The sequence below is a fragment of the Lissotriton vulgaris genome, chromosome 6 (genome assembly GCF_964263255.1).
Source record: "Lissotriton vulgaris chromosome 6, aLisVul1.2, whole genome shotgun sequence".
Taxonomy (NCBI): Eukaryota; Metazoa; Chordata; class Amphibia; order Caudata; family Salamandridae; genus Lissotriton; species Lissotriton vulgaris.
In genome coordinates, this window is record NC_141694.1 from 944943684 (window position 1) to 944968265 (window position 24582).

General features: G+C 41.8%; 1 protein-coding gene across 1 annotated transcript in view; it reads right to left on the minus strand.

Moving 5' to 3' along the window:
- The window catches only part of HDDC2 (HD domain containing 2), a 108281-nt gene that overhangs the window by 12274 nt on the left and 71425 nt on the right, over positions 1 to 24582 (minus strand). Inside the window, exon 5 of the mRNA XM_086926983.1 lies at positions 12893 to 13031. Coding sequence (XP_086783109.1) covers positions 12893 to 13031 — 139 coding nt within the window. The remainder of the gene's footprint in view (positions 1 to 12892; positions 13032 to 24582) is intronic.

Consider the following 24582-nt stretch of genomic DNA (forward strand, 5'->3'; position numbering starts at 1 on the left):
CAACATAAATATTAAAAAGAGTAGGGGATAGTGCCGATCCCTGAGGGACACCTCCCGGCAATACGAATTCCTCTGACTGAAGTCCGTCTTAGTGGATAATTTGTTTTCGAGATGCCAGAAATGAGGACAATAAGGCTAAAGCTGAATCCGAAATACCAATGTCCTGAAACCTTTGAATTAACACCAGATGGATCACAGTATCAAAGGCGGCTGTCAAATCCAGCAAAACCAGAATGGCCCTACCCCCCGAATCCATGACCTTACGTATATCTTCAGCTGCCATAAGCAAGGCGGTTTCTGTGGAGTGATTCGAGCGGAAACCATGCTGGGTATTATCCAGAATCTTGTCAGATTCTAGGAAAGATGTTATCTCCATATTCATGGCCTTCTCTAATACTTTGGCAGGAAATGGTAAACAGGAAATGGGACGATAGTTTTTTTCATCCAACGGGTCAAGCTTGGGCTTCTTTAGGAGGGGATGGATACAGGCATTTTTCCACTGTGAAGAATATACTCCAGAAGAGAGAATGGTATTTAACACAGGGGTCAAAACAAAACTAATTTTCTCTGGGGCCAGATGTATTATGGACGATGTACACGGGTCCAAAGGGGAGCCGGATTTAATTTGGGACAACATACAGGCTACATTTTCTTCTGTCAAAACAGAGAAGTAAGATAGACCATGTCCTCCAACCTTAAGTGTAGATTGCAGTGAGTCCTTTCCCTTGGAGTTTTCAGCCTCACTGGAAAATTCATTATATACCTTTTGAACCTTATTCTGAAAGAAAAAGGCCAATTTATTTACAAAATCTTGGTCGGGTGTAAAAGTTACATCACAAGGACATTTCAGTAGAGAGGTAACCATTTGAAATACCTCCTTAGGGACATTCGCCGCCTCTTGGATTTTGAGAGTGAAAAAAGTGGTTTTGGCCTGAATAATAGCGGTCTTATACTCCTCAAGTGCTGCACAATAGACCTGCTTCAGAGCTACTTCATAATTTATCCTTCAAGCACGCTCTTTTTTGCCGGCATTTGATTTTTAGTGCTTTAACCACTTCCATGCTAGTGACAAGGTCAACTCGTCATGGGTTTTACCTGCCCTGTGCTTATGACGAGTTGACCTTGTCACAAACAATGGTAAATGTGGGAATCCAGCACCCAGCGGGAAAACCCTTAGCAGCCAAGGAGTTAAGATTCGCGGAGTACCAAGGGGACGAGAGTTTCTTTGATTGTGGTTTTTGAATTTTTTCAGGGGCTATTTTCTTGGATGCCTTATTAAGCCAACTATAGAATTCCGAGGCAGCATGATTTGAATCAGGCAGGACCAAAGGCTGCGAATCAAGTGCAAGCAGTAAATCAGATTTACTCACTGTTTTCCAATCTCTATATTTAGTCATTAATGGTCTGACTCTCCGCTGACTAATCCCTATTTTAAGCTTTACAGTAAAATGGATCGCAGCATGGTCGGTCCAAGGGAGGAAAGCGACCCCATTCACTTGCGTCCAGATGTTACTAGTGCAGATTCCGTCCAACGTGTGACCCGCTGTATGCGTAGGATCCCAAACAATTTGTTTTAATCCAAAACTGGCGATAATATCTAAAAAGTGAGTAGTATCTGAATTATTGTTATCCTCCAAGTGGAGATGAAAATCTTAGAGGATAGTAAAACTATCCGTGTCCGTGCAGGATTCTAAGTAGGTCTGGAGGGAGAGGAGAAACTGGGATCTGGGGTCAGGCAGCCTATAGGCCAAGAGACCAGCAAATGTTTCAAGGTTATTGTATTTTAATAAAAATGACATTGCTTCCGCGCCCTCTAATGATTCGTCAGTAGTCATAACAGTTGCAATAAATAATCTCTATTCCTCCCCCTTTCCTATCCACATTGGCGACAACATAGCAGGTAGGTCCCGCTACTTGCCATTCAAGATCACTGCTTTCGTTGGCCCAAGTTTCAGTAAGAAAGACTATATCAGGGTCGTCCACTTGGAGGAGACATTCTAGATAATGCTTGTGTTTTACCATGGATTTTGTATTGAGTAAAATACTCTTAATGGCCTTCCTATTTGAAATAAGGGACGCTCTTTCTCCGTACTCCGTTAGATTACCTCTCCTATCAAAAATGTCGCTGTTGTTGTTACTTGTGATGGTCATTTGGACCTCTTGCCTATTGGAGGTCAGCTCCTCAGCCCTCCAACCACATCGATTGCAGCAAAGAGACAGTGGAGGGCTGGAGTTAGGCAAGTCCTCATGGAGAGAGCACTTGCCATGATTAAGCTCCAATAGTTGATCCTGTGTAAAATGGGAAGGGGTCCTGGCGCCGGGCGCAATCTGGGCACAGACGAGCTTGCCTTTGGCGCGTCGCTGTGCGCGCCCGCTGCGCAGGCGCTGCATCGGGGATTTACGCCGAGGGAGGGAGGGAGGGGGGACTAAACAACTACAACGCTGCTCACTGCCAACAGCCCGGATAGCTAATCTTCAGGAGGGTCAGTAGAACAGTAGCCAGACACCGTATTAGCGTTCCAGGTAAGGTGGCAGGTAAAGAATTAGTTTTAATTTAAAAGTGCACAAGACACGAAAACAAGCAATCAGAATTTTTTTAAAGTTCAATATGCCTCCTATCTGCATATCCCACCACCTTCGTCACGATGTGAATGCTCAGGATTATCACCGGCCCAGGCGCTGCATCCGGGGATTTATGCCGAGGGAGGGGGAGGGGGGGGGGGGAATAAACAACTACAACGCTGCTCTCTGCCAGCAGCCCGGAGCGCTAATCTTCAGGCGGGTCAGCAGAACAGTAGCCTGACACCGTGTTAGCGTTCCAGGTAAGGTGGAAGTTAAAGAATTCGTTTTAATTTAAAAGTGCACAAGACACGAAAACCGGCAATAATCAGAATTTTTTTAAAGTTCAATATGCCTCCTATCTGCATATCCCACCACCTTCGTCACAATGTGAATGCTCAGGATTATGTATTATGTATGATTAGGTAAAGAGAGTCTCCCCTTTCCAACTGTACCTCTTTGGTTCAATCAGTGCACAGGGGACTGAGCTGTAACCGCCAAGTGCTATTCATACAGAAAACAACTGCATCCGTAAGGTTCCATCTGCTTTCCATTGCACATACAAGAAGTCAAATAAAAAAATACAATTCCGCTGGGAGGAAAGCTCTTCCCTTGCAGTCATAAACTGGAATCCCTCTGGTGTGACCACTAAAGGAATTTCCTCACTTAGTTTGAAAACATGATGTTCGTCTCTACTGTAATGGGTAGATAGTGTGGTGGATGTGAAAACCATATACTCTATACTGAGGGGTTAATACCTTAAGGATACCTTTAGAGTGTTCATAATGACAAACAGCCCAGCATCTTCTGCGCCCCTTGATTTCATTACAAGACCGGAGGCTACCATTATGCATATACTTTTATTTGCTGACCCAACATGCAGCCCTTTAAAGAACATTAATAAATAATAAACATATAGAATGTCTGTGAAGAATAACTATCCAGTGCACATGGCCATCTTCCACTTTTGTTAGCTGCTCACAACAAGATACAGGGCTATCTTCCACTTTTGTTAGCTGCTCACAACAAGATAGGTATACCATTCTGTTGTCATCCTTACTCATATTTAATACTAGTCACGCTAACATTAATTTACAGTTTAACAAATTTATCGTCACTTATAGGATTGTACTGTGTTATTGGCCTTAAGGTTCATATTTGAATCTATGGGAAACGCTTCTTCAAGGGTTTTTTAGTATTTACAGATTATCGAGGTATATACGCGATTTGTTGAGAGTTGCAGGTTTGTTCCTTTACTTATTCTTAGCCTTCCAATGTATGTTTGGCTTTGTTAGGTTTGTTAGATTTGGCCTTTCAAGTTTAAGGATTACCCCATTTCCTGTGTCAATACGCATCGAGCAATACCTCTGCTTGCGAGGTGGGACACAACTGCATAGACGCCTCACCACGCTCCTTTTTAAACAAAATGGAGTCTTGTTATAAGAAATAACTCACCGCCCGTAAATGTCTGCTCTCTTGGCGGCGGGCTCTCTTGGCAACATGTGCGGAGCTTTCAGGCAGTGGCCTGACCCACAACGGAGTTGCCGTCAAATGTCAACAGAGGAAGTCCTTCCTCTCTGCCGATGCCCTCCTCCTCAAGTGTAGCCATGGCAACAGCTTTCACCAAGCTGTAATGGCTGACCTGAAGAAAACTGACAGACGGAATGATCAGCTCCCTTCTTGGCTCATATTTAAGCCTTTTTTGATCCTTTGGCCCTACTTTGTGGTCATTTATGGTATGATTTTACCGATTATTTCCCTGAATCAAGTAAATTCATAACAGTCCTTCCCCTAAGACCTTATAATCAGGCTAAATCTATCATACCATTATTTAATGGTTATTATAATTTAACGGAGATGAATAACCCCAAGAATCAGGGTAAATCAGGCATATTGGGGTACAATATCAAAAAATATTTACAAGAAGAGCTTAAAGCCTCCCTCAAAGAGGCACTAGACGCCGCCTTGTCTAAAAGGAAGAGAGGATCACCCTCTGAGGACAATTAATTTTCAATCTCAGACGAGGATTTAGCCTCTACTTTCCTGCCTAAAAAAATAGGAAAGGTTGCTCATAAAAGCAAGCACCTATCTAAAGCTCTCGAACCAGTTTATACTACTGGTAGCCCTCGCACCACTATAGATTCAGGCGCTGGATGCAGCACAAGAGAGAATGGCCACCTTAACGTGTCACAAAGAAAGGTAGCCCACGGCGGCAAACTAAGAAGGAGTGACCCTAATGGCATAATAGATCAGGAAAATCCTATGTCATCAGCAGAAAACACTTTTGATAATGAATTAGAATTTATTTCTGATCCACAAAATAAATTTGATCTGCTAGATGATTTGGATTATGATCTGGACCAACCCTCTACTTCCCAGGGAATTAAAGACCCCTTTGGGGAAGAGATGTTTAATTCCACTACCATTAAACACCCATGCAGCACAGACTGGTGGCTGCAAGAACAAGTCTTCCACTCCTTAAGTCTCTGGGTAAAAAAAACCTTGATAGTGACATATTCAATTTCCTTAGAAGCGAGTGTCCAAGACCCTCCATGGAGGACAAGGTGGGCACCACACCCAACTTGGACCCCGAGATTATAAGCTTCCTTTTGAAGTTTGGCAAAGACCTAGGAAAGGCATAGAGAGGTGCCTGAAACAATCTCAAGATAAACTCCTGGATAACCTAGATCATCTCACATGCATCTTGGACATGACAGAAGATGCTAGGGATAAAAATATTCCTGTAAACATTGAACTACTAAGAGGTTGGGCACAGAGGGCCTTATGCATGCTAGGTAATGCAAATACAAACCTCATAATGGAAACACGTAAAGCCGTCCTGATAAGAATAAACCCAAAACTGGCAGATCTTGCCTCAAAGGAAGGTACTAACCATACTAATGGGCTACTGTTCGGAGAAACTTCATTAAGACATTGGGTAAATATGTTTCGACCTTTACTGCCTTCAGCAAATCACAGTACAATATGCGTAAGGTATCTGGCACTTTTTTCTCACTTTTTGGAACGGCTGACAGAAGGGGACCACCTGCCAGCCGTGGATCCTTCAGGTACCAATTCTATCAACAAAAATACAGAAACCCCCAGTACTATGAGAGAGGCTTCCGACAACATTCAAACTTCTACCCTCAGATGGGTAGGACCCCAAGAAACTGCAAAGGAAGGTAAGATCCTCTACTCAAGGTTATCAAGGTGAGCACCTGTTCTTCTTCAACTCTAAAAGTAGGGGCAGACTAAGACTCTTTTCCCAGAATTGGGAGTGGATAACTCACGACCCTTGGGCCTTAGAAACAGTTACTGGCTTTAAAATAGATTTTTGGCAAACGCCCCATCAAGTCAGGGAGCGTAAGGAATTACGATTAGAGGAGGAGAAGATGACCATTATAGACATAGAGGTAACTCAGATGTTAATCAAAGGAGCTCATTAGTAGGTTACCTGGACACTACACAAGGTTTTGAAAGTACAATATTCCTGGTAAAGAAAAAAGACAAGGGGTGGCGGACAGTCATAATCTGAGATACCTGAACAGATTCTTGACTTACAGGCATTTCACAATGGAAGGTATTCACCTTTTGAGAGATATCCTACAGTCAGGAGATTGGTTACTACAACTAGACCTCAAAGAAACCTACTTTACGATTCTCATGGACAAGGACAGCCAGAAATATCTCTGTTTCTGATGGAGGGGCATACTTTACCAATTCCTTTGCCTCCCATTTGGGCTGTCCTCGGCCCGTGGTGCTTCATGAAAGTACTTTGTCAAGTGGTCACTCACCTCAGAGAGAGAGAGGAGTAAGATTAATCATTTACCTAGACGACGTACTCATTATGTCACAGGACAGAACAGAGGTACAAAATCATTTACCTATGACTACGAACCTTCTGGAGAGCCTGGGGTTCATTATAAATACGGAGAAGTCGGTTCGGACTCCCACTCAAAAGGTAGACTTACTAGGCTTTCAGGTCCATTCGGTCCTATCCCACCTTATTTTACCTCACAAGAAAGTAGTAAAGATAAAGAAAGACATGGGGTCAGTCTAATACAAGGACACGATACTGCTCAGAGACCTTACGAGGGTTTTGGGACTGCTATCATCCTCCATCCAGGCCATATCTCCCGGCCCTTTGCACTTTACAGAGACTAAAGACCTTAGGTCTAAGGAACGGGCTATGGTACGAAGACTTGCTTCCCTTTTCACTAGATGCACAAGAGGATTTAAATTGGTGGCTAAACAACCTCGGTGCATGGAATGGCAGGGCCATTTTCGGGAATGTATCAGGCTTTGTAATAGAGTCTGATGCACGCAACACAGGATGGGGAGCCTCTATAGGAGAAATAGAGACAGGTGGAAGATGGTCCCTAGAGGAACAGTCTCTTCATATGAATTGTTTAGAAATGGTGGCGGGCCTGAACTCTGTTATGAGCTTCAAGGACCTTCTAAAGAATTCAAACACTCTTATCCACTCAGACAATTTCACAGAAGTTTCCTATATAAACAGATAAGGAGGTGCGAGATCCAAGGTGCTCTCACACTTCGCACAACCAATATGGTATTTTTGTTGGGAACACAAGATTATCCTAAGAGCGGTATTTATTCCAGGGTTTCAAAATGTAAGGGCAGACTGGAACTCAAGATACCGGAGTGATTTCAGCGATTGGAAGTTACATCCAGAATTCTTTGCTCTGATTCAGGACCTTTGGTGCCCACTCCACATAGATTTCTTTGCGAGCAGAATAAACTTTCAGGTTCTAACTTACTTCAGCTGGAAACCAGACCCAGGAATAGACGCATTTCTTCAACCTTAGGGCAAGAACATAGCCTATGCATTCACCCCTTTCTCGTTAATCGAGAGAGCCCTGTGGAACGAGAGAATAGATTCAAGCAGTATCATTCTTGTGACTCCCTTCTGAAAAGCCCAGGTTTGGTTCCCGAGAGTGATGGTACTGGCTATTGATATTTCTCATCTAGTTCCAGCATCCCTGGGCCAGCTTCATGACCCAGAGGGAGAGAAAAGCCCTTTGGTCTTAGAGGGGGAAATAAACCTTCTTGTTTGGAGGATTTCAGGGGATCAAATAAATATTCAGACCTTTCATCAGAATTTAAGAACTTATTGGATGAATCCTGGGCTCAGGAAAGAGGAAAAGATATGAGGGTGTGTGGAAAAAAATTGTGCAGCTGGTGTCTGGAGAGGAGTTTAGATCCTCTGAAGGTCCCTATTCAACAGATAGAAAACTATTCAGCAACCCTTTTTAACTCTGGTCTCCCTTATAGGACCATTAAATGTTAGACCCGCAATTTCATCTGGGCATGCTTTAGTCAATAATCTAGCAATAGGTAGCAACTGTCTAATCAAACGAGTAATGAACGGGGTTAGACTTAAAAGATCCCCCAAAGCACTAATATCCTTGTGGGATATTAGTCTAATTTTCAAAGTGTTTGTATCTTGGCAAGATAATACCTTCTTATCTCTTAAACAGATTTACATGAAATTGGCAACTTTACTTTGCCTAATTTCTTTCAAACAAGTTTCAGATAGTAAGGTTCTTGAGTTATCTAAAAGATTTTACTCAAATGAGGGGGGGGATAACATTTCGACATTTGGAAGAGAACAAAGACTATGTCCGACTGTCTTCTATCCCTTTTTCAATGACTGTGAGAAATTGTGTGTGGTAAGATGAATGAAAGTATATGATGACAAGATTGCACAATTTAGAAAGAAAGGAGTTGATGAACTGCTTTTATTTTATGTTAAACCCCATAAACCAGTCTCTTTAGCAACATTAGCTAGATGTATACATACCATAAGGAGTGAAGCTGGCATAGACCAGTCAAGATTTGGGGCCCACTCATCTAACGCCAACACCTTCACAAATTTTTATTTAGGATTAATAGAGCATGTTGGCAGTGTAGCTCTCAGCAGCTTTGAACATGCATAATGGTAGCCGGTCCTGTGATGAAATGATGATTCTCCAAATATTATACAGAGATTTCATTAAAAAAAAAAACGGAGGCTAACATTATCCCACGCTACTCATCCTATGAGGAGAGAAGGGGTAAATAAGGTTTCTTTAAGTTTTTTAAGCTTGTTAAACATATAGGTTAGTTTCCAATTACTTTATATTCCTTTTCTCTTATTCTAGATAGTTCCACTTAGGATTAAGATGATCAACAAGTGTTTTTACAGAACTTGAGTCTTTCCATACTACCAGAGATGCATTCCTTTTAACCCTATTTTGTTAGCAGTTTAAAGAGGAAGATAGCCCTGTGCACTGGATAGTTATTCTTCACAAACATTCTATATGTTTATGATGTATTAAGGTTCTTTAAAGGGCAAAGGGCTACATGTTGTGGCAGCAAATAAAAGTATATGTATAATGTTAGCCCCTGTTTGTCTTTAATGAAATCAAGATTCCCTCTGCATAATAATTGGGGAATCATCATTCTCTCTCCTGCAGACTTAGGGGAGTTTTTACTTGTTGAGCAATGAGTACTGATTGTTGCATGCTGCATCACCAGTTGGCCTCTACAAAATATGTAAAGGAATGCAGGAGATGCTAGTCTCTCTGACAGAACCTAGAGAAATATGTGAATGTTAGTCCCTGAGGCTTATGCTTCATTCCTTTAGCCCGGGTTACTTTCAGTTTATTACTTTCGGCAGTATAACGAGTTTGGGGGTTGACTGCACAAACACCGCAGCCGCCAGGAGCCTGCAGCATCAGCGGTCTTCAGACCACTGAATTACTAGTTTAACGTGGTGCCCACGGTGTGGCTGTGGAGACTTTGCAGCGGTGGTGATTACTTTGTTATATGTATCAATGCCTGTGTGAGCACTTCGACTGCTGTGTGTCAGATGCACACATATGTATGATACATGTGCAAAAATACCACCTACCCATTGCTGGAGTCCGGTCCATATGTGGGCAGTCCAGGTAATGAGTATATGGGACAAAAAGGGCTCACCGCCACAAACAGAGTTGTAATCCTCAAGGTGAAGATGCTGCTGTGAAGGGGGGACTGGAGAAAGGAATCCATGTTTAACTGATGGAAAGAACAAGAAAGGGGTGAGTACCAACCCAAATCCTTCGGTTCTACCGACTTAAAGCTGGCGATCTCATCGCCATGGAGAGCTCGTGGAAAAGCAAACTCATAATTTGGACGGTGGTGAAACTCCATTGTACCACTCTGTGGCAGTTGCTTTTCCCCGACCGCGACCCCGGCAGTCTGTGGTATGCTGGTGGTGTGCAGTTTAGCCGCGGTCTTTGCACTAGCAATCCACACATTTCGTAATATGGCGTGGTATTGGGAATTTGAGCATCTTGTTCACGAACAATATATTTTGGAAACTGCCACATATGCCAGTAATTTTTGGAAGGTAGAGCATTTATCTATTCTTTGCATCTTGAAGGACTCCGGTTTCTGGGATAGTGAGAAAGCACACGTTCTTGTGATGGTAATCAACCCAGACCTCATAAGAAGTTTGTTATCTTTCGGCCACATTGCCTACCATATTCAGGAGTGCAATGGATTTTGGTTTCCAGAAGGTTACTTGTCAAAGCTCTCATGTACTTCATCAGGCTAGCATTTTATTCTCAGCTACTTCTTCAATTAATTCTCAATGACTTTTCATTGTAGTCATTGTTAAATAAACACTTTAAAACCAAATGTTGATCTTTCAAGGGAAACATACAATCTAAATAGTACACCCAAAAAGGAAGAAACAGAAAATTAATATAAAACATTACTCAACAAAACATGCATTCTCTATGACCTGTTGCTGCCAAAAAACTATGTTCAGAGATCAAACTTTCCCATTGTGTTACTCTGAAAGATTTCTGCTCTTCTCATTATAGCAGAAGTCGTTGGCACAAAAAATGTATCTAAAGATGTATCTAATTTGAGGAGCATTGTAGAGCATTTGTAGAAATAGACTTCAAATACAGCTCCATTTAGTCGATAGCTCTGTCCGGGGCTATCGCAGCGTCGCAAACAACAAATCCGAACAGTTCTGGCAGACAGCGGCATTGCAGGCAAGCTACGGTGTCGGGATGACCTGAAAACAGAAGCTTTAAAAATGCAGGGTGTCGGAAACCTCTCGCTAAGCTCCAAAGAGCCGGCGTCGGCAGGCGTCAGTTCTTGGGGTCAGTGCAGGAGTCATCGGGCCCTTTAAGTCGACCTCCTCATGGTTGAGGTTGGGAGCGTTGGTGTCAAGCTGCGGTGTGAAGTACAGCGGTGTTGTGTGTGGTGCCATCAGGTTGAGGTGTAGGCAGTGGCTCGGTGATGGTTCCAGCGGCATCAGTGAGACCAAGGCTGCGGTGTGAAGTGATGTGGTGTGCTCGTCGCAGTGCTGGCAGGTCATGGTGAAAGCAGCAGCGTCATTGTTACTGAAGCGCTGTCGTCGATGGACAAACTGGAGTCAACGGCGCAGGTAGGCCAAGGCTGCGGTGCAAGATGAGGGTGGGGCGTTGTGTAACTTACGAGCGGTGCCCTCGAACCACAGCGCAAGCAGCGGCATAGATGTCGGCACACAGCAGTGTTGTCGGGGATATCACTGTGGCGGTCTGAAGCGAGGCACTGTGAAATGTGGTGCCCACAGGGCCTGGTGCAAGCAGTGGCTTGGTGGCGGCGTCTGGCATAGTCGCCAGTGAGACCAGGGTTGCGGTGCCCTCTGCGGTGCCTTAAGAACACTTAGCCAGCAGCAGCGTTGTTGACATCATTCGGTTGCTTTTTCTTCTTTTGCAGCACAAAACACACAGTTCTCAGATGAACTTGAAGTCTTTGCTGTTCCTGAGACTTCTTAAATAGCGTTTAAGCTCTACCTCAAGCCCTTGGAGAAACACAACTAAAGAATGTTGCAGAAAATTCAGTCCAGTCTTTCCTCTGCCCAAGACATAAGCAGCCACTGCAGGCCAGCAAAGCACACAGCAAAGTGGTAGCTCCTCCTCACAGCTTCTCCAGCTCTTCTTCTTGGCAGGTTTCGAGTCCCAAAAAATTTCTAATGCTCTGGGGTCTGGGCCCCAAAATTAATACCACATTTCCCTTTGTTCTCTTGTGGCAGAGAGAGTCTCTGTGCTTAGCTAAACTGGTTCTGTCCTCTCTGGCCCAGCTTCTTGGCAGGAGGTGGAGACAGCATTGAGTAAGTCAGACCAGGTCTATTCAGGTGCAAGGAAATCTCCTCCCACTACTCCAAATGCAGGCCAAACTCAATTTCTCTATCTTGTTCTAACAGGAAGTTATACTTGTGGAGAAGTGTGGCTCAATTGTTAGAGAGGCAGACGCTGATGCAGAGGTCTAGCCCAGGACCAGGGTTCAATTCCCTGCCTTGGCAGGTCTTGGGCTCAAAATTCCCCGGACCTGATAATTCTCGCCTCGGTGCCTATTCCAATCATGGAGTCCCACTCTGCAACTCTGGGCAATAGCTTGCTTAATCTCCACAACGGCCCCCACAACGCTAAGGATGCCTGGCCTCCACCTTGGGGGTGCCCAGGAGTGGACGCCTCACAGGGAAAGCCAGGATGGGTTCCACAGCGGTATTCGTACAAGCGCCTTGAGACCCTTGTGGGTGAGTAGTGCGCTATACAAGTATCAATTTACATTTACTTCTAAGATGTTACAAAGCATCTCCCATTCTATCCTATGAGACAGATAGCCCACTGCCTTTCACAATCAGGACACGTCTCACACACCAGTACATGTCCTACCATTCACATACACTGTACCCTGCCCATGGGGGTACCTTGGGTCAGCTGAGGGGTGCCTTACATGTAAGAAAAGGTAAGATCTGGGGAGTGGGTGTACTTGCCACACTGCATGCAGACACTGCAGTGGCAGGTCTGAGAACCATTTGAAGGGCTGCTTGTATGCGGGTGGCACAACTAGTGCTGCAGGCCCACTAGCAGCATTTGAAATACAGGCCTTGGGCACACACGATGCACTGTACTAGGGACTTAAAGGCAAATCAAATAAGTCAACTATGGAAGCACCAATCCATAAACACAATTTACAGTAGGAGCACTTACGCTTTAACAGTGATCAGCAGTGAAAAAGTGCGCAGAGAAACTAAACCAGCAAAAAACAGAGTCAAAAACGGGAGGTCACGAAGCAAAAAAAATAGGGGAACAAACCAAAAGATGGCAGGTCTAACAGAGACTTGGAGACAATTGCATAGTACACATTCACAACCTTGAAAAATGCTGTAGGTAAAAACAAACAGGCCCTTTGTGACCAACTATTAGTTGGCAGTATATGTACATCTTTGAATCTACAACAGATTTAGGCAATTGCATTTTTCAACTTTAAATGAAAGGAAAAACACCTGCTGTTGAATTGTAGAAGTCCTGCAGCCTGCCAGGTTTCTTCTCCAGCTCTTCATATTCTAGAGCCTGAAGTATCATCTCACACTGATCCAGCTCCTTCACAAACTTGGCTTCTGCGCTAGACTGGTGTTCATATTCCTGAATAAAGACAAACACAATTTTCTTATATTATAATTCATATTTATTTTGGTTGCTCAATTTTAGCAAAACAATTTTCGAACTATTATGTGTAATAACACATAAATAACACAAGTACATCAATCACTGCATGCCAACCCTTGAATAAGTCTAGTTACAAACAAAGCAGCTCCACAATCCTTGCATCTTAAAAAAGACCAAAGGCTTTTTTATAAGCACATCAGATGAATCTTTTATTTGTTTGTTGGTCTATTTATGATGTAATTTTAGGTTTTAATAGGTGGATGGATGGTAGGATGGTTCAGTGGATGCTTACTTCATATATATTTCCCAAACCTTTTATTGCCATTACAATCACGGAATTAGATTTTCAAATGTGTTTTATATATTGCATTGCTTCTGTTACATACTTTAATAGACGAAAAACTCATGCGCTGCCCTCCATACGAAGTACACCAACAGTTTTGTGTTCATCGGAGAGATTCTCAACAGAGCACCGGTGATTGTTAAAAGTTGATAAACAGCACCTTTTGACATTTAACAGTGGAACCATATAACTATTAATCGCTTCTATAATCTCCCTTCAGTCTTTCACAATATTTCATTCTATTCTCATTAAAAGGTGCCTGTGAGCCAAATGGGATCATCTCAGACAGAGAAAACCGCTGGCCTATGTACTGTTGCAAAGGAATGGGTATGCAACAGTCTTATAAATATTGGTCTAAAAGAGTGCATTAGTCCTTAAGAGGCCACAAGATCTAGGCTTGAGCCAAGATTGCAATAAAACATGTTGAACCCATAGTATGGCTAAACAACACATTGACTTTTGTTTGGCATTGTCTGCCTAATAGCTGGTCTTCTATTAAATGTTTATAATCTGAATCAACAAGTTATTTTAGTCTTTTTCCCTACACTTTCGCATCCCTCTCCTCTCCTTTTAGTATGTACTCTTGCGAATTCCTGAGCCTCACCACCTAATCATGTGGTCCGTTACGCTGCAGGCCACTATGGTACAGTTTTGTGTGCGAAAACAACAGCCTACACTTAGATTATAATAATGTGTCACACTGGGATCACAACCCAACAAAGAATTCTGTGAATTTAGACAAATGGTATTATGAAAATATAGAGAACCTGCCCAATCCCCTTAAGCTCAGTCATGGACTCTTGGGGTTTTACCTATTGGGTTGTACCTCATCTGAAGGAAGCGAATAGGTGAGCTGTTACCGTCAGATTTTTTTGTTGTGAATTTATTTGCAAACCGTGTTGCCTCGACTTTGGGTGAAGTAGGAGTCCACATCTCAGACTGGTTCAAATTTATTTAAAGGTAGAGACTGCTTACAAATCCTCAAATCTCATAAGCAATCGTTCTACTGAGGATTCAGGGTTATGTTTCCAGAATATCCCGATTTGAACCACAGAAGGTCAATGCCATTTTAAATGGGATGTGGAGTAAAGGCATGTTTCAAGGCTTTACGAAAAGTAAGAGCTGGTTGTGAATGCCGGAGGACTGGACAGCGAGTTCCATAACTTAGCTGCAGTTATGGAGATGGTATGGCTGCCTGCTCCTTGGTGGCGGAAACAGTGGACAACTAGAGGACATGCAGCACTATATCTGAGAATGCATGAGGGACAGTAGTGGCAAGCGTTAAGTTGGAGATGGCAAGGACAATGGTGATGGTCAGCTCAGTACACAATGCAGGACAGAATAGTAGCCAATGAGGAGAATTCAATGCCTCGGATGAAGAGAAGGATACAGGAAGGCTAAGGGCAAGACAGGCTGCCATATTGGATGTGTTGAAGACAAGAGCGGTTGGAACTGTGGGACCCCAAGCATTGTTGGACAAGAATGTTGGGTTGCCTGGCAATATGACACTTTGTCAATATGTTTTTCCATGTCATACATAGCGTGGCTGCTGTGAAGCATAGCTGAAAGTAAAAAGAAAAAAAAACAATGCTATGATGTGGTCAGCGTTGGCCGCGTCATAGCTTTATTTTATTTTCTGTTAGCCATTCTGCATAACAGACATGCTCCTGTACAACATGGTTGAACAATCAATTGACAAAGTCATTAGCTCTTGAATAGGTGAGACCTATTTGCTTTGCCACTGCTGGTTTTAAAATTGCTTTCTTGAACTCCGCAGAAAAGGCAGGAGGACAAGATTGCAAACTTTATGGACTAGAACTCTAAATAAAATAAATGTGAAATTTCATAATGGCTGGAACACCTTCATCACTTCTCGAACACATTGAGGATACAGTGTTTGAAATCTAGTCCCATCCTTCGTTAAAAAAAAAACACATTTCTAAAGGAGGATGTCGTGTTGCTCCTTTAAGTTATGTTTAGAATTGTTTTACTTTAACATTCTTTGTAGTCACAGGATTCTCTTCCAGCCTCTGTGCTGACAGTTGCTGGGGAAGAATTCCGGTGTAGGTTGTACCCTACCCTGCTCCTGTGCTTTCCTTCTAATAAACTCACTTTTTCTACTAATTATTGAGTGGACTCAATACTACAATTTTGGCGACGAGGTCCAGGAAGCACTAGGAAACCCCTTGAACCCTGATGATTCCAATTTTGAGGATTTTTCAAATTTTTACCTATTTACAAGGAAGAAGCGCTTTACTGAAGAATTAGTTCTACACTAATTTCATCGATATTTTAAAGATTCTTTACTCCAAGGAACATCTTTATTCTGCTTCTACCTTGACTGCCTCTACTTCGTTTGACTGCTTTCACCACAGTACCCATGTGAGTAAAGGAACTTTCTGTTTTAATTGACCCCGGACTTCCGTTTTATGCGCAATCGTTTAAGGGACTTTGAACAATTTTCATTGTCTTGGCGCTGGGTCTGTAATTAACTTAATCCTTACGAAACCTTGTGGGTGATCTGTGCATCTTTTGAAAAGCATAGTGAAGCAGTTAGTGAAGCAGTTACCTTCGAGCCTGATCGAGTGTCTTCATTCTGCCTCGCTCTCCGATTCTCCGACTTCCACCCTACGTTCGTTGTGATACGCCTCATACCACGACGCTTTACGCACGTTGCGTAATGACGTAGGACACTGGCGCCCATTTTGAAGTTTCCATAACAACGTTACCAGCTATTCAGCGGTTGTTCCTCGTTACTCTAAAAGCATCGATCAGCAGCGTTTGTTGTTTTTGTCATTCTGAGGCAGTTTTTGACAGCGTTTCCGTTTATCTGCTAATCTTTTATCCTTCTACATAATTGTTTTTAATACTGCATGAAATGGTCGTGATTTCCAGTTTTTCACCAAGCTACATCCAGTAAGATTTTTTTTCTTTCCTTTAACTATATTGTGACATCTCGTTATTCCTTATGCCTACTCAAAACTTTACCATACAATCACCTCAAGCCTTTTGGCCGTCTGGGACAGAACCTTGCATGAAGTGGCTTCAATGGAAGGCATATTTTCTAAACTTTATCGATACTATCGACAAAGAGGGAAAAATGAAACCAGAAAGGAAAAATAAGTTATTTTTACATTCTCTTGGTGCTGGGGAATTGAAAGTTTATGAAGAAATGTCAAAATGTACTGGTGGTGGGGAATCTAATGTTTTTAGTGATATTTTGAAGGATTTTGATAATCACTTTTCTCCCAAAGTGTGTATAGGTATTACCAGGTATACATTTTTTCGCAGGACACAACAACCTGGAGAAACTATAGATGTCTATGTATCTGAACTGAAAAAGATAGCTGATGATTGTAAGTTTGATCACCTTCAAGAACAGTTTATAAGGGATCAGGTTGTAATGCATGCATCTGATCCATCAATCCAAGACAGACTTTGGATTAATGGTGATTCTGACCTTAAGGATGTTTTAGCAATTGTTAGGAAAGCTGAGCTGTCTGGCCGCAGCGCTAAATCTATCAAGGTGAATGAAAAAAAGTTTCTTCTGATTCTAATGTTGTTTCCGAACATACTATTTCTAAAGTTCAAGGTAAATCTAATTATAAACAGAAGTTTCAAAGTAAACCCAAGTCTAGTGATGTTAAAAATTCTGATAAGCTCAAGTGCTTCAGGTGTGGTAGCAGTTCACATTTGGCTAATTTTAAATTGTGTCCAGCCATTAAGGAAAAATGTTCCAATTGTGGGTTAATTGGGCATTATTCTAGAGCCTGTTACAGATCTAAGAGTAAGAAAGTTAAAGTGATTTGTGATTCTTCTTCTAGTGATGAGGAAGGTATTGTTAGAAAAGTTTTACATTGTTCTGTTGAAGATTAATGCATTAAAAAGGATAAGCATTGCTCTATGGAAGAGGAGTGTGTTCAGAAACCACTTGAGAAAGTTTATATTTTCAACATTAAGGACTCCTTCAAGGGGAACGTTCTCAAAAAACCAATTTGTAACATATTAATTGGTGGGGTTCCCATTAATATTTATGCTGATTCTGGTTCTCCCTACACAATAGTTAATGAGAGAGTGTGGAATTCTGATTTTGCACAATATTTGGGAAATGATTTTTATGCTTCAGATATCTCTCCTGAAGGATTTTTGGGGGAAAAGAATGATATTATTGGCTTTAAGCCTTTAAAGTTCAGATTTAAGGACAGGGATTCCCTGGGAAAACTTTATGTGGCTAAACGTGGTCCTTCTGTCCTTGGATGGAGAGATCAGAGGGATTTAGATATCATCTTGAATCCTAATAGTCCCGAACCAGTTTTAGTAATTAATGATGGTGAAAAAATTGGTGATTCCATGTTTAAAAGATTTTAGTGGCAAGATTGGTAATCTTCATGGATTTTCTCATCGCATTGTCTTGAAGAGTGATGCAAAACCAAAAATTTTTAAAGCTAGAAATATTCCTATTTTGGTTCGCAGTGATGTTGAGAAGGAGTTGGAGAAGTTGGTTGGAGAGGATATAATTGAAGCGATAGAATCCTCCGAATGGATTTCTCCAGTTGTAATCGCCAGACGTTCAAATGGCAAAATTCAGCTATGTGTAGATCTTCGCCATTTGAACGAGAACATTATAATTGATAAATTTCCATTACCTAAAATTTCTGAAATGTTGTCTTCTGTTAAAGGTGCTTCTATTTTCTCTACTTTGGACCTTTCTGCTGCTTACCATCAGATCTCTTTGGATTATGACAGTAGGCATCTTACAGAATTTATTACTCCTATGGGGTGTTTTCAATTTAAGAGGATGCCATTTGGATTGGCCTCCGCTGCTGCCATTTTCCAACGTATTATGCACCAGCTTTTTGGCAAACATCCTAAAATTAGATTTTTTCAAGACGACATTTTAATTTATGGAAAAGATGAGGCTGAGCACAATTCCATCCTTGAAGAGGTTCTTAGTATTCTTGAAAAAAATAGGTTTGACCATTGAATTTTCCAAATGTCATTTTGGGGTTAAATCTGTGACTTATCTAGGTCATGTATTGTGTTCTGATGGTGTATCAACTAAACCCAAGCTAGTTGATGCTATTAAGGAAGCACCTTCCTCAACTAGTAAGGATGATGTTCGGTCATTCCTCGGAATAGTAGAATTTTATTCTAAATTTGTTAAAGGTTTCTCTAGTAAAGTTTTTAACATTAGACAACTTTTGAAAAGTAAAGTCAAGTTTGAGTGGTCTGCCCTTTGTGAAGATGAATTCAATGGTATTAAATCTGACATCATCAATGCCCCAGTGTTATCCCCTTTTGGTTTGGATCTTGACTCTGTTATTACTGTTGATGCCAGTAATAAGGGTTTGGGAAGCGTACTTTCGCAAATTGACAGTTTTGGAAAAGAACACATTGTTGCTTTTGCGTCTAGGGCTCTTTCAGTTCCTGAAGGTAAATTTTCGGTTATTGAGAAGGAAACTCTTGCTGTTGTTTGGTCTTTAGAACATTTTCGGAGTTTTGTATGGGGCAAGAGATGTGTAGTTAGAACTGATCATAAACCTCTTACCAAACTGCTTTCCACTGATGGCCTTTACAATGCCACTGCTAGAATTGCTAGGATGACTATGCGTTTACAAGACTTTATAATCAAAAGTGTATATTTTCCAGGCAAAAGCAACGTAATTGCTGATTTTCTTTTGCGCATGCCTTCGGATTTGCAAGAGTGTGTAGTAAATGAGTGGGATTCTTTTCAAGTTGCTCTTATTCATGATGAGAACCCTTTTTGTATTGAGAAGAGAGTTTGGGTTGAAGAGTATGTGAAGGATAATGTGTTGGTCTCTGTCGTTTCTTCTATTCGCGAAGGATGGCTGGAGAAGAGTAAATTGTCATCTGATCTCAAACCGTTTTGGGAGGTCAGGAATGAACTTACTGTTTTGGATAATACGATTTTTTGAGGTGACAGCTGTTCCTCCTGTATCTTTGAGGAACTCCATTTTAGGTTTATGTCAAAAGGATCCTTGAGGAATTGTTAAGACCAAGCAGAATATCAAACAGTGGTACTATTGGCCTGGTATTGATGTCATTACTGAAAGAATGGTACGGGAATGTGTGGTTTGTTCAAATTCAGATAAAGTACTTAACACTTTGAAACCTGATATGTGTGTACCTATAATTCCTGATGGTCCTTGGCATACTGTTGCAATCGATATTATGGGGCCTGTTGGGGACAGTCACAAATTCGTGATTTCTATCATTGACATTTTTTCTAGATGGCCTTGCATTACCATTGTAGATAGAGTCAATTCAGCTACTGTTTTGGAATTTATTGATAAGGTTTTTATGGAAGAAGGTCTGCCTACTCAGATTATTAGTGACAATGGTGTCCAGTTCTTGTCAAAACTGGCTAAATCTTATTTTGACAGAACAGGTATAATTCATAAAACTACTTCATTATATAATCCGAGTGGTAATGGATTATGCAAGAAATGTAATAAGGTTTTGAAGAATGCCATTCAAATTGCTAAAATGAAAAGAGAAGATTGGGAAATTGGCGTTTACAAAGCTGTTTGGTCCTACAGAACCAACATTCATGATGCTTTGAAGATGTCACCATTAAAAATTATGAGAGGTCGTGTCGCTAGGACGAAGTACAATCCAAATTGGTTGCATAAGAAAGGTTGTTTGGATATTTGTATGAACGAAATTAAGGGCAATAATATAGAGAAACATCTCCAATATAAGAAGAATTTTGACAATAAATTTGCTTCTGGCTCTGCGAATGTTGAAACTGGGATGTTGGTTAAAGTTAAAAAACCTTGGAAGGTTCGCAAAGGTGAATCTCAATTTTCAAAACCTTTAATGATAAAGAAAGTTTTACGAAATGCTGTTCTTTTGAGTGATGGAAAGGTGTGGAATTTAAAGAGAATTGCTATTTACAAAGAGAAGAAGGATTTTTGTGCTGATAATTCTGCACATTTTTCTAATATTACTCCGGAATCTCAAATTGTTCAAAATGGGGATCATGGTGGTTTGCTCTTTTCTGAAAATATTTCTGTTCCTGTTAGTACCTCTAATGATGATATTCCTGGAAGTATTAACAATGAAGCTATTTCAGAAGTTGTTAACAAGGAAGGGTTGGTTTCCATTGGAAAGGTTAGTGATGCTTACATTGCAGATGAATGTTGTTCTTCTAATCAAAACAACACCACTGTTAAAGATTCCATTTGTACTAAGGATACTGTTATTGGGAAGAAACGTGTTTGTTCCAAACCTATATGGTTACAAGATTTTGTTTGTTAATTATTCCGTTTTTTTCTTTTGTTTTATAAGGAAGAAGATGTGTTGTGTTGCTCCTTTAAGTTATGTTTAGAATTGTTTCACTTTACCATTCTTTGTAGTCACAGGATTCTCTTCCAGCCTCTGTGCTGACGGTTGCTGGGGAAGAAGTCCTGTGTAGGTTGTACCCTACACTGCTCCTGTGCTTTCCTTCTAATAAACTCACTTTTTCTACTAATTATTGAGTCTACTCAATACTACAGAGGATTTGTGGAATAGATGACGGAATTATCGCAGTGCCTTGGCTAGGAGGACAGATTAAAGACATTTGTTTACTGAGAAGAAGCCTGTTGAAGTCTAAAATCTGGGAGTTAGTAGAAACACCTTCAGTTGAGAGGTTGTTAGGCTTACCAGTCTCGTGGATGAGTTGTACTTTAGCCATTAAGAAAGCAAGACAAGTTTTGAAAAAGGTTTGAGAGGAGCTCTACAAACCTAAGTAACAAAAACGTGTTTTTTTTTTAACATCTATCTTTTTAGGGCTGTTTATTATGTGGTACTGCAACACAACATTATACTAATTTTATTGACAGTGATGGCATAAAAGGCTGATAGGGCAATGTTGGGGATGAAATATAGAAGCAGCAGTTTCCTCAACTCTCTTCAGGGAGTCAATAACTTGTTTTTCTTTGCAGCTTTATGTAGCGCAAGCTGGACCCAAGGTGATTAGGCAGCGCTTTACAAGAGCACCCTTTTACATTATGTAAGGTTCTTTTTTTAGGCACAGGTAAGTAAAGTAGTCTGTCCAGATTCGCAGGATGTTGACCCTATGCTCAAAATCGAACCTGGTTTCTCAGCTCAAAAATCAGTAGCTCTAGCCGTTAGGCCACAACTGATGGACTTACCATCTTAGCTCATTGCAGCCCAAATGACTTCTGACGTCAAAGACAGTAGTAAAGGCATCTGACAACATTGATGAAATCATACACACACGAAATTTGCAAAGAAAAAGAGCCCCTGAAGTGGTCAACAGTACAACATTAATATGTGGAATGCTCTACTTGACTCAAGAGGCTTAAGGCAGTATGTGTGTTGTCAGAAGGTTTACTGATGTGGCATAGCGCTCCTGGCTTCTTAAGTATATGATCGTGCAGCGCAATAATTTCAATCAGTAGTGTAATGCTCTGCAGAACTTTGGTGGTGGGGAGTTCAGGGACAGCACAGGGAGGTTTAGTGAACTAACACTTACAGAAGACAGGAGCAGTGGAGAGCAGCAACATGCACAAAGCTGAACAAATGCCACTACACAAGCATAGTGTGCCCGTGTAGTTATAAAGCACAAAATAACTTAAATCCCAAAACACGAGTAGATGCAATCCAAACAAAACAAGCATGGTAAATGAAGCGGCTGCGACCCTTTCATCAAGCTAGCACACAAAGTAAGTAAAACACATACACTTAACGTGACTAAAGGCAGGCCCCCCAAAAAAAAGTGCACTCTAAAAGTATCCTAAATAACCTGAAGAGCAAGAGCAGATGAAGCACGCCCGTCCTCATTGCAGGATACAAAAGTCCAATATGAGGGACTACTAAGCGTATTCACCAAACAAAAGCCGGCATTTACAAAGAACAGTAAGAGGAACCAATGAAAAAAATGAGCAGTGCTTGAAGCCAATATTATAAATACGATACCAAAGGGGATGATGGACGGAGCGTTTGAGCAAATCAAACACTCACCCCCAGTCAACTGATCTGGGTTTAATCCATCATGATTCTTTAGCTAACTCCACCACCCCAGTTCAGACATGGCCATATACAAATCAGTCTGACCCTGTGCCTCATAGGAACGGTCCAGCCCGAACGGCCAAGCCAGATCTTCCCTGTACCGGAAACAAGCATCCTGGGACCAATTTCGGGTTCATAACCCCCATCAGCCAGGCTATCTTGAATCCAGTGGCAAAGTGAGCAAGGGATCCACTTCTGGGCATACCCTGCCAACTTAGGGCGAACAAAGCGATACCAAAGGGGATGATGGACGGAGCGTTTGAGAAAATCAAACACTCACCCCCAGTCAACTGAGGAGGGTTTAATCCATCATCATTCTTTAGCTCACTCCACCACCCCAGTTCAGACATGGCCATATACAAATCAGTCTGACCCTGTGCCTCATGGGAACAGTCCAGCCCGAACTGCTAAGCCATGTCTTCCCAGGACCGGAAACAAGCATCCTGGGACTGATTTCGGGTCATAACCCTCCTCAGCCAGGCTATCTTGAATCCAGTGTCCAAGTGAGCAAGGGACCCACGTCTGGGCATACCCTGCCAACTTAGGGCGAACAAAGCGATACCAAAGGGGATGATGGACAGAGCGTTTGAGTAAATCAAACACTCACCCCCAGTCAACTGATCTGGGGTGAATGCATGACATTATTCTGCATTCTGTCCATCAACAGTTTTTTGCATTTGTCACTCCAGGTGGGACGGGTATGCTCAGACGTGAGTCTTGTGCTCTCCATGCCACTGGAATCAAGCTACCCAGGCTCAAGAGGATTGAAACCCCGAAACCGGTCCTAGGATGCTTGTTTCCAGTCCAGGGAGGACCTGGCTTGGCAGTTTTTTTATAGCCCCCATATCAAACCTAGGGGATCAGGGGCGGTCTACCCTGCCCCCTCATGGTCATTTCCCCCTTTGTTTTGGCCACCTATTGTGTCTCCATCCTACCGAGACACAAGATGGCGGCCGCTCCGGACTGTTTCGAATGTTTACAGACACCCACGAACCAATCAGCTTTCTGCGCGGAAGTCGCGTGGCGCGCCCGGAGCACTCCCAGGAGCGCGTACCTGGGCGCGGTCATAGATATATATATTTTTTGAACCAAAATTACTCAAAATCCACTGAAGCACATATCTTGAGACATAGCAAAGGCACATCGGGCTACCAGTCCCTACAATTTTGCCAAGTTTGGTGGAAATCCATTCAGCCGTTCGGGCTAAAAGTGAGGTTGACCGCCCTATGGAAATTAACATGGGGAAAACACGTTTTGGGACCCCCCTTTTATCTCAGCCCCCGCTTCACAAATTCCCCCCAAACTTTCAGGGAAGGACCAGGTCGCCGCGAGGCCATTTTGAGGAAATTTTCAGGCAGATTCGTCAACCGGCGCCAAAGTTATTCCAAATATTTGAGATTGAACATTGAAAATAATCCTAACTATAACTAGGTAATATATATAAATATATATATATATATATATATATATATATATATATATATATATATTCAAAGCACCTCATGCTATGGATCAAAATTTGCTTCCTCCACTGCTCCCCCTTTAATTTCTTGCCCCGTCCGACTCTCAAAAGATGAACAGTCTCTAGCCTCTCCTTAGACATCCTTTCTTACATCCTTTGTACACCGTATTCTGATCAACCCTCTAGTTACTGTCTAGGACTTCTAGATTATTGTGAAATTATACTTTCAGTTCTTCTATAGAACTTCCTTGATCGCTAGGGCGACCAACTGCGAGATGATGAATTTGGTCTCTAGGATCTGCCTCTGCTGAGCTTTTGAATGGAATATCTGACCACATTAATTAATATGTTTGAGGCATCTTTCTACTACTGCACGCTGCATAATCACACATATGTACACTGTATAATGATTTTTGTGAGGTGTAATCCGCTGTGACCTTCATTTGGACCACGATCATGCTTTAAAAATGAATAATTAAAATAAAATGTTTCCATTATGGACGCAAGCAAACCTCACCTATCAGCTACGGTCACCCCAAGTGGTGTAGTGGATGTGAAAAGCATGCTGATTACAGAGTATTGAAAAGTTGCCCTGTCCCACTATTCTTCTACAGCTTGCATAATCATCTTGTAACTGACATAGTTTCCAATCCAGTGTTCACCCTCAGAAAGCAGGGCCTGAA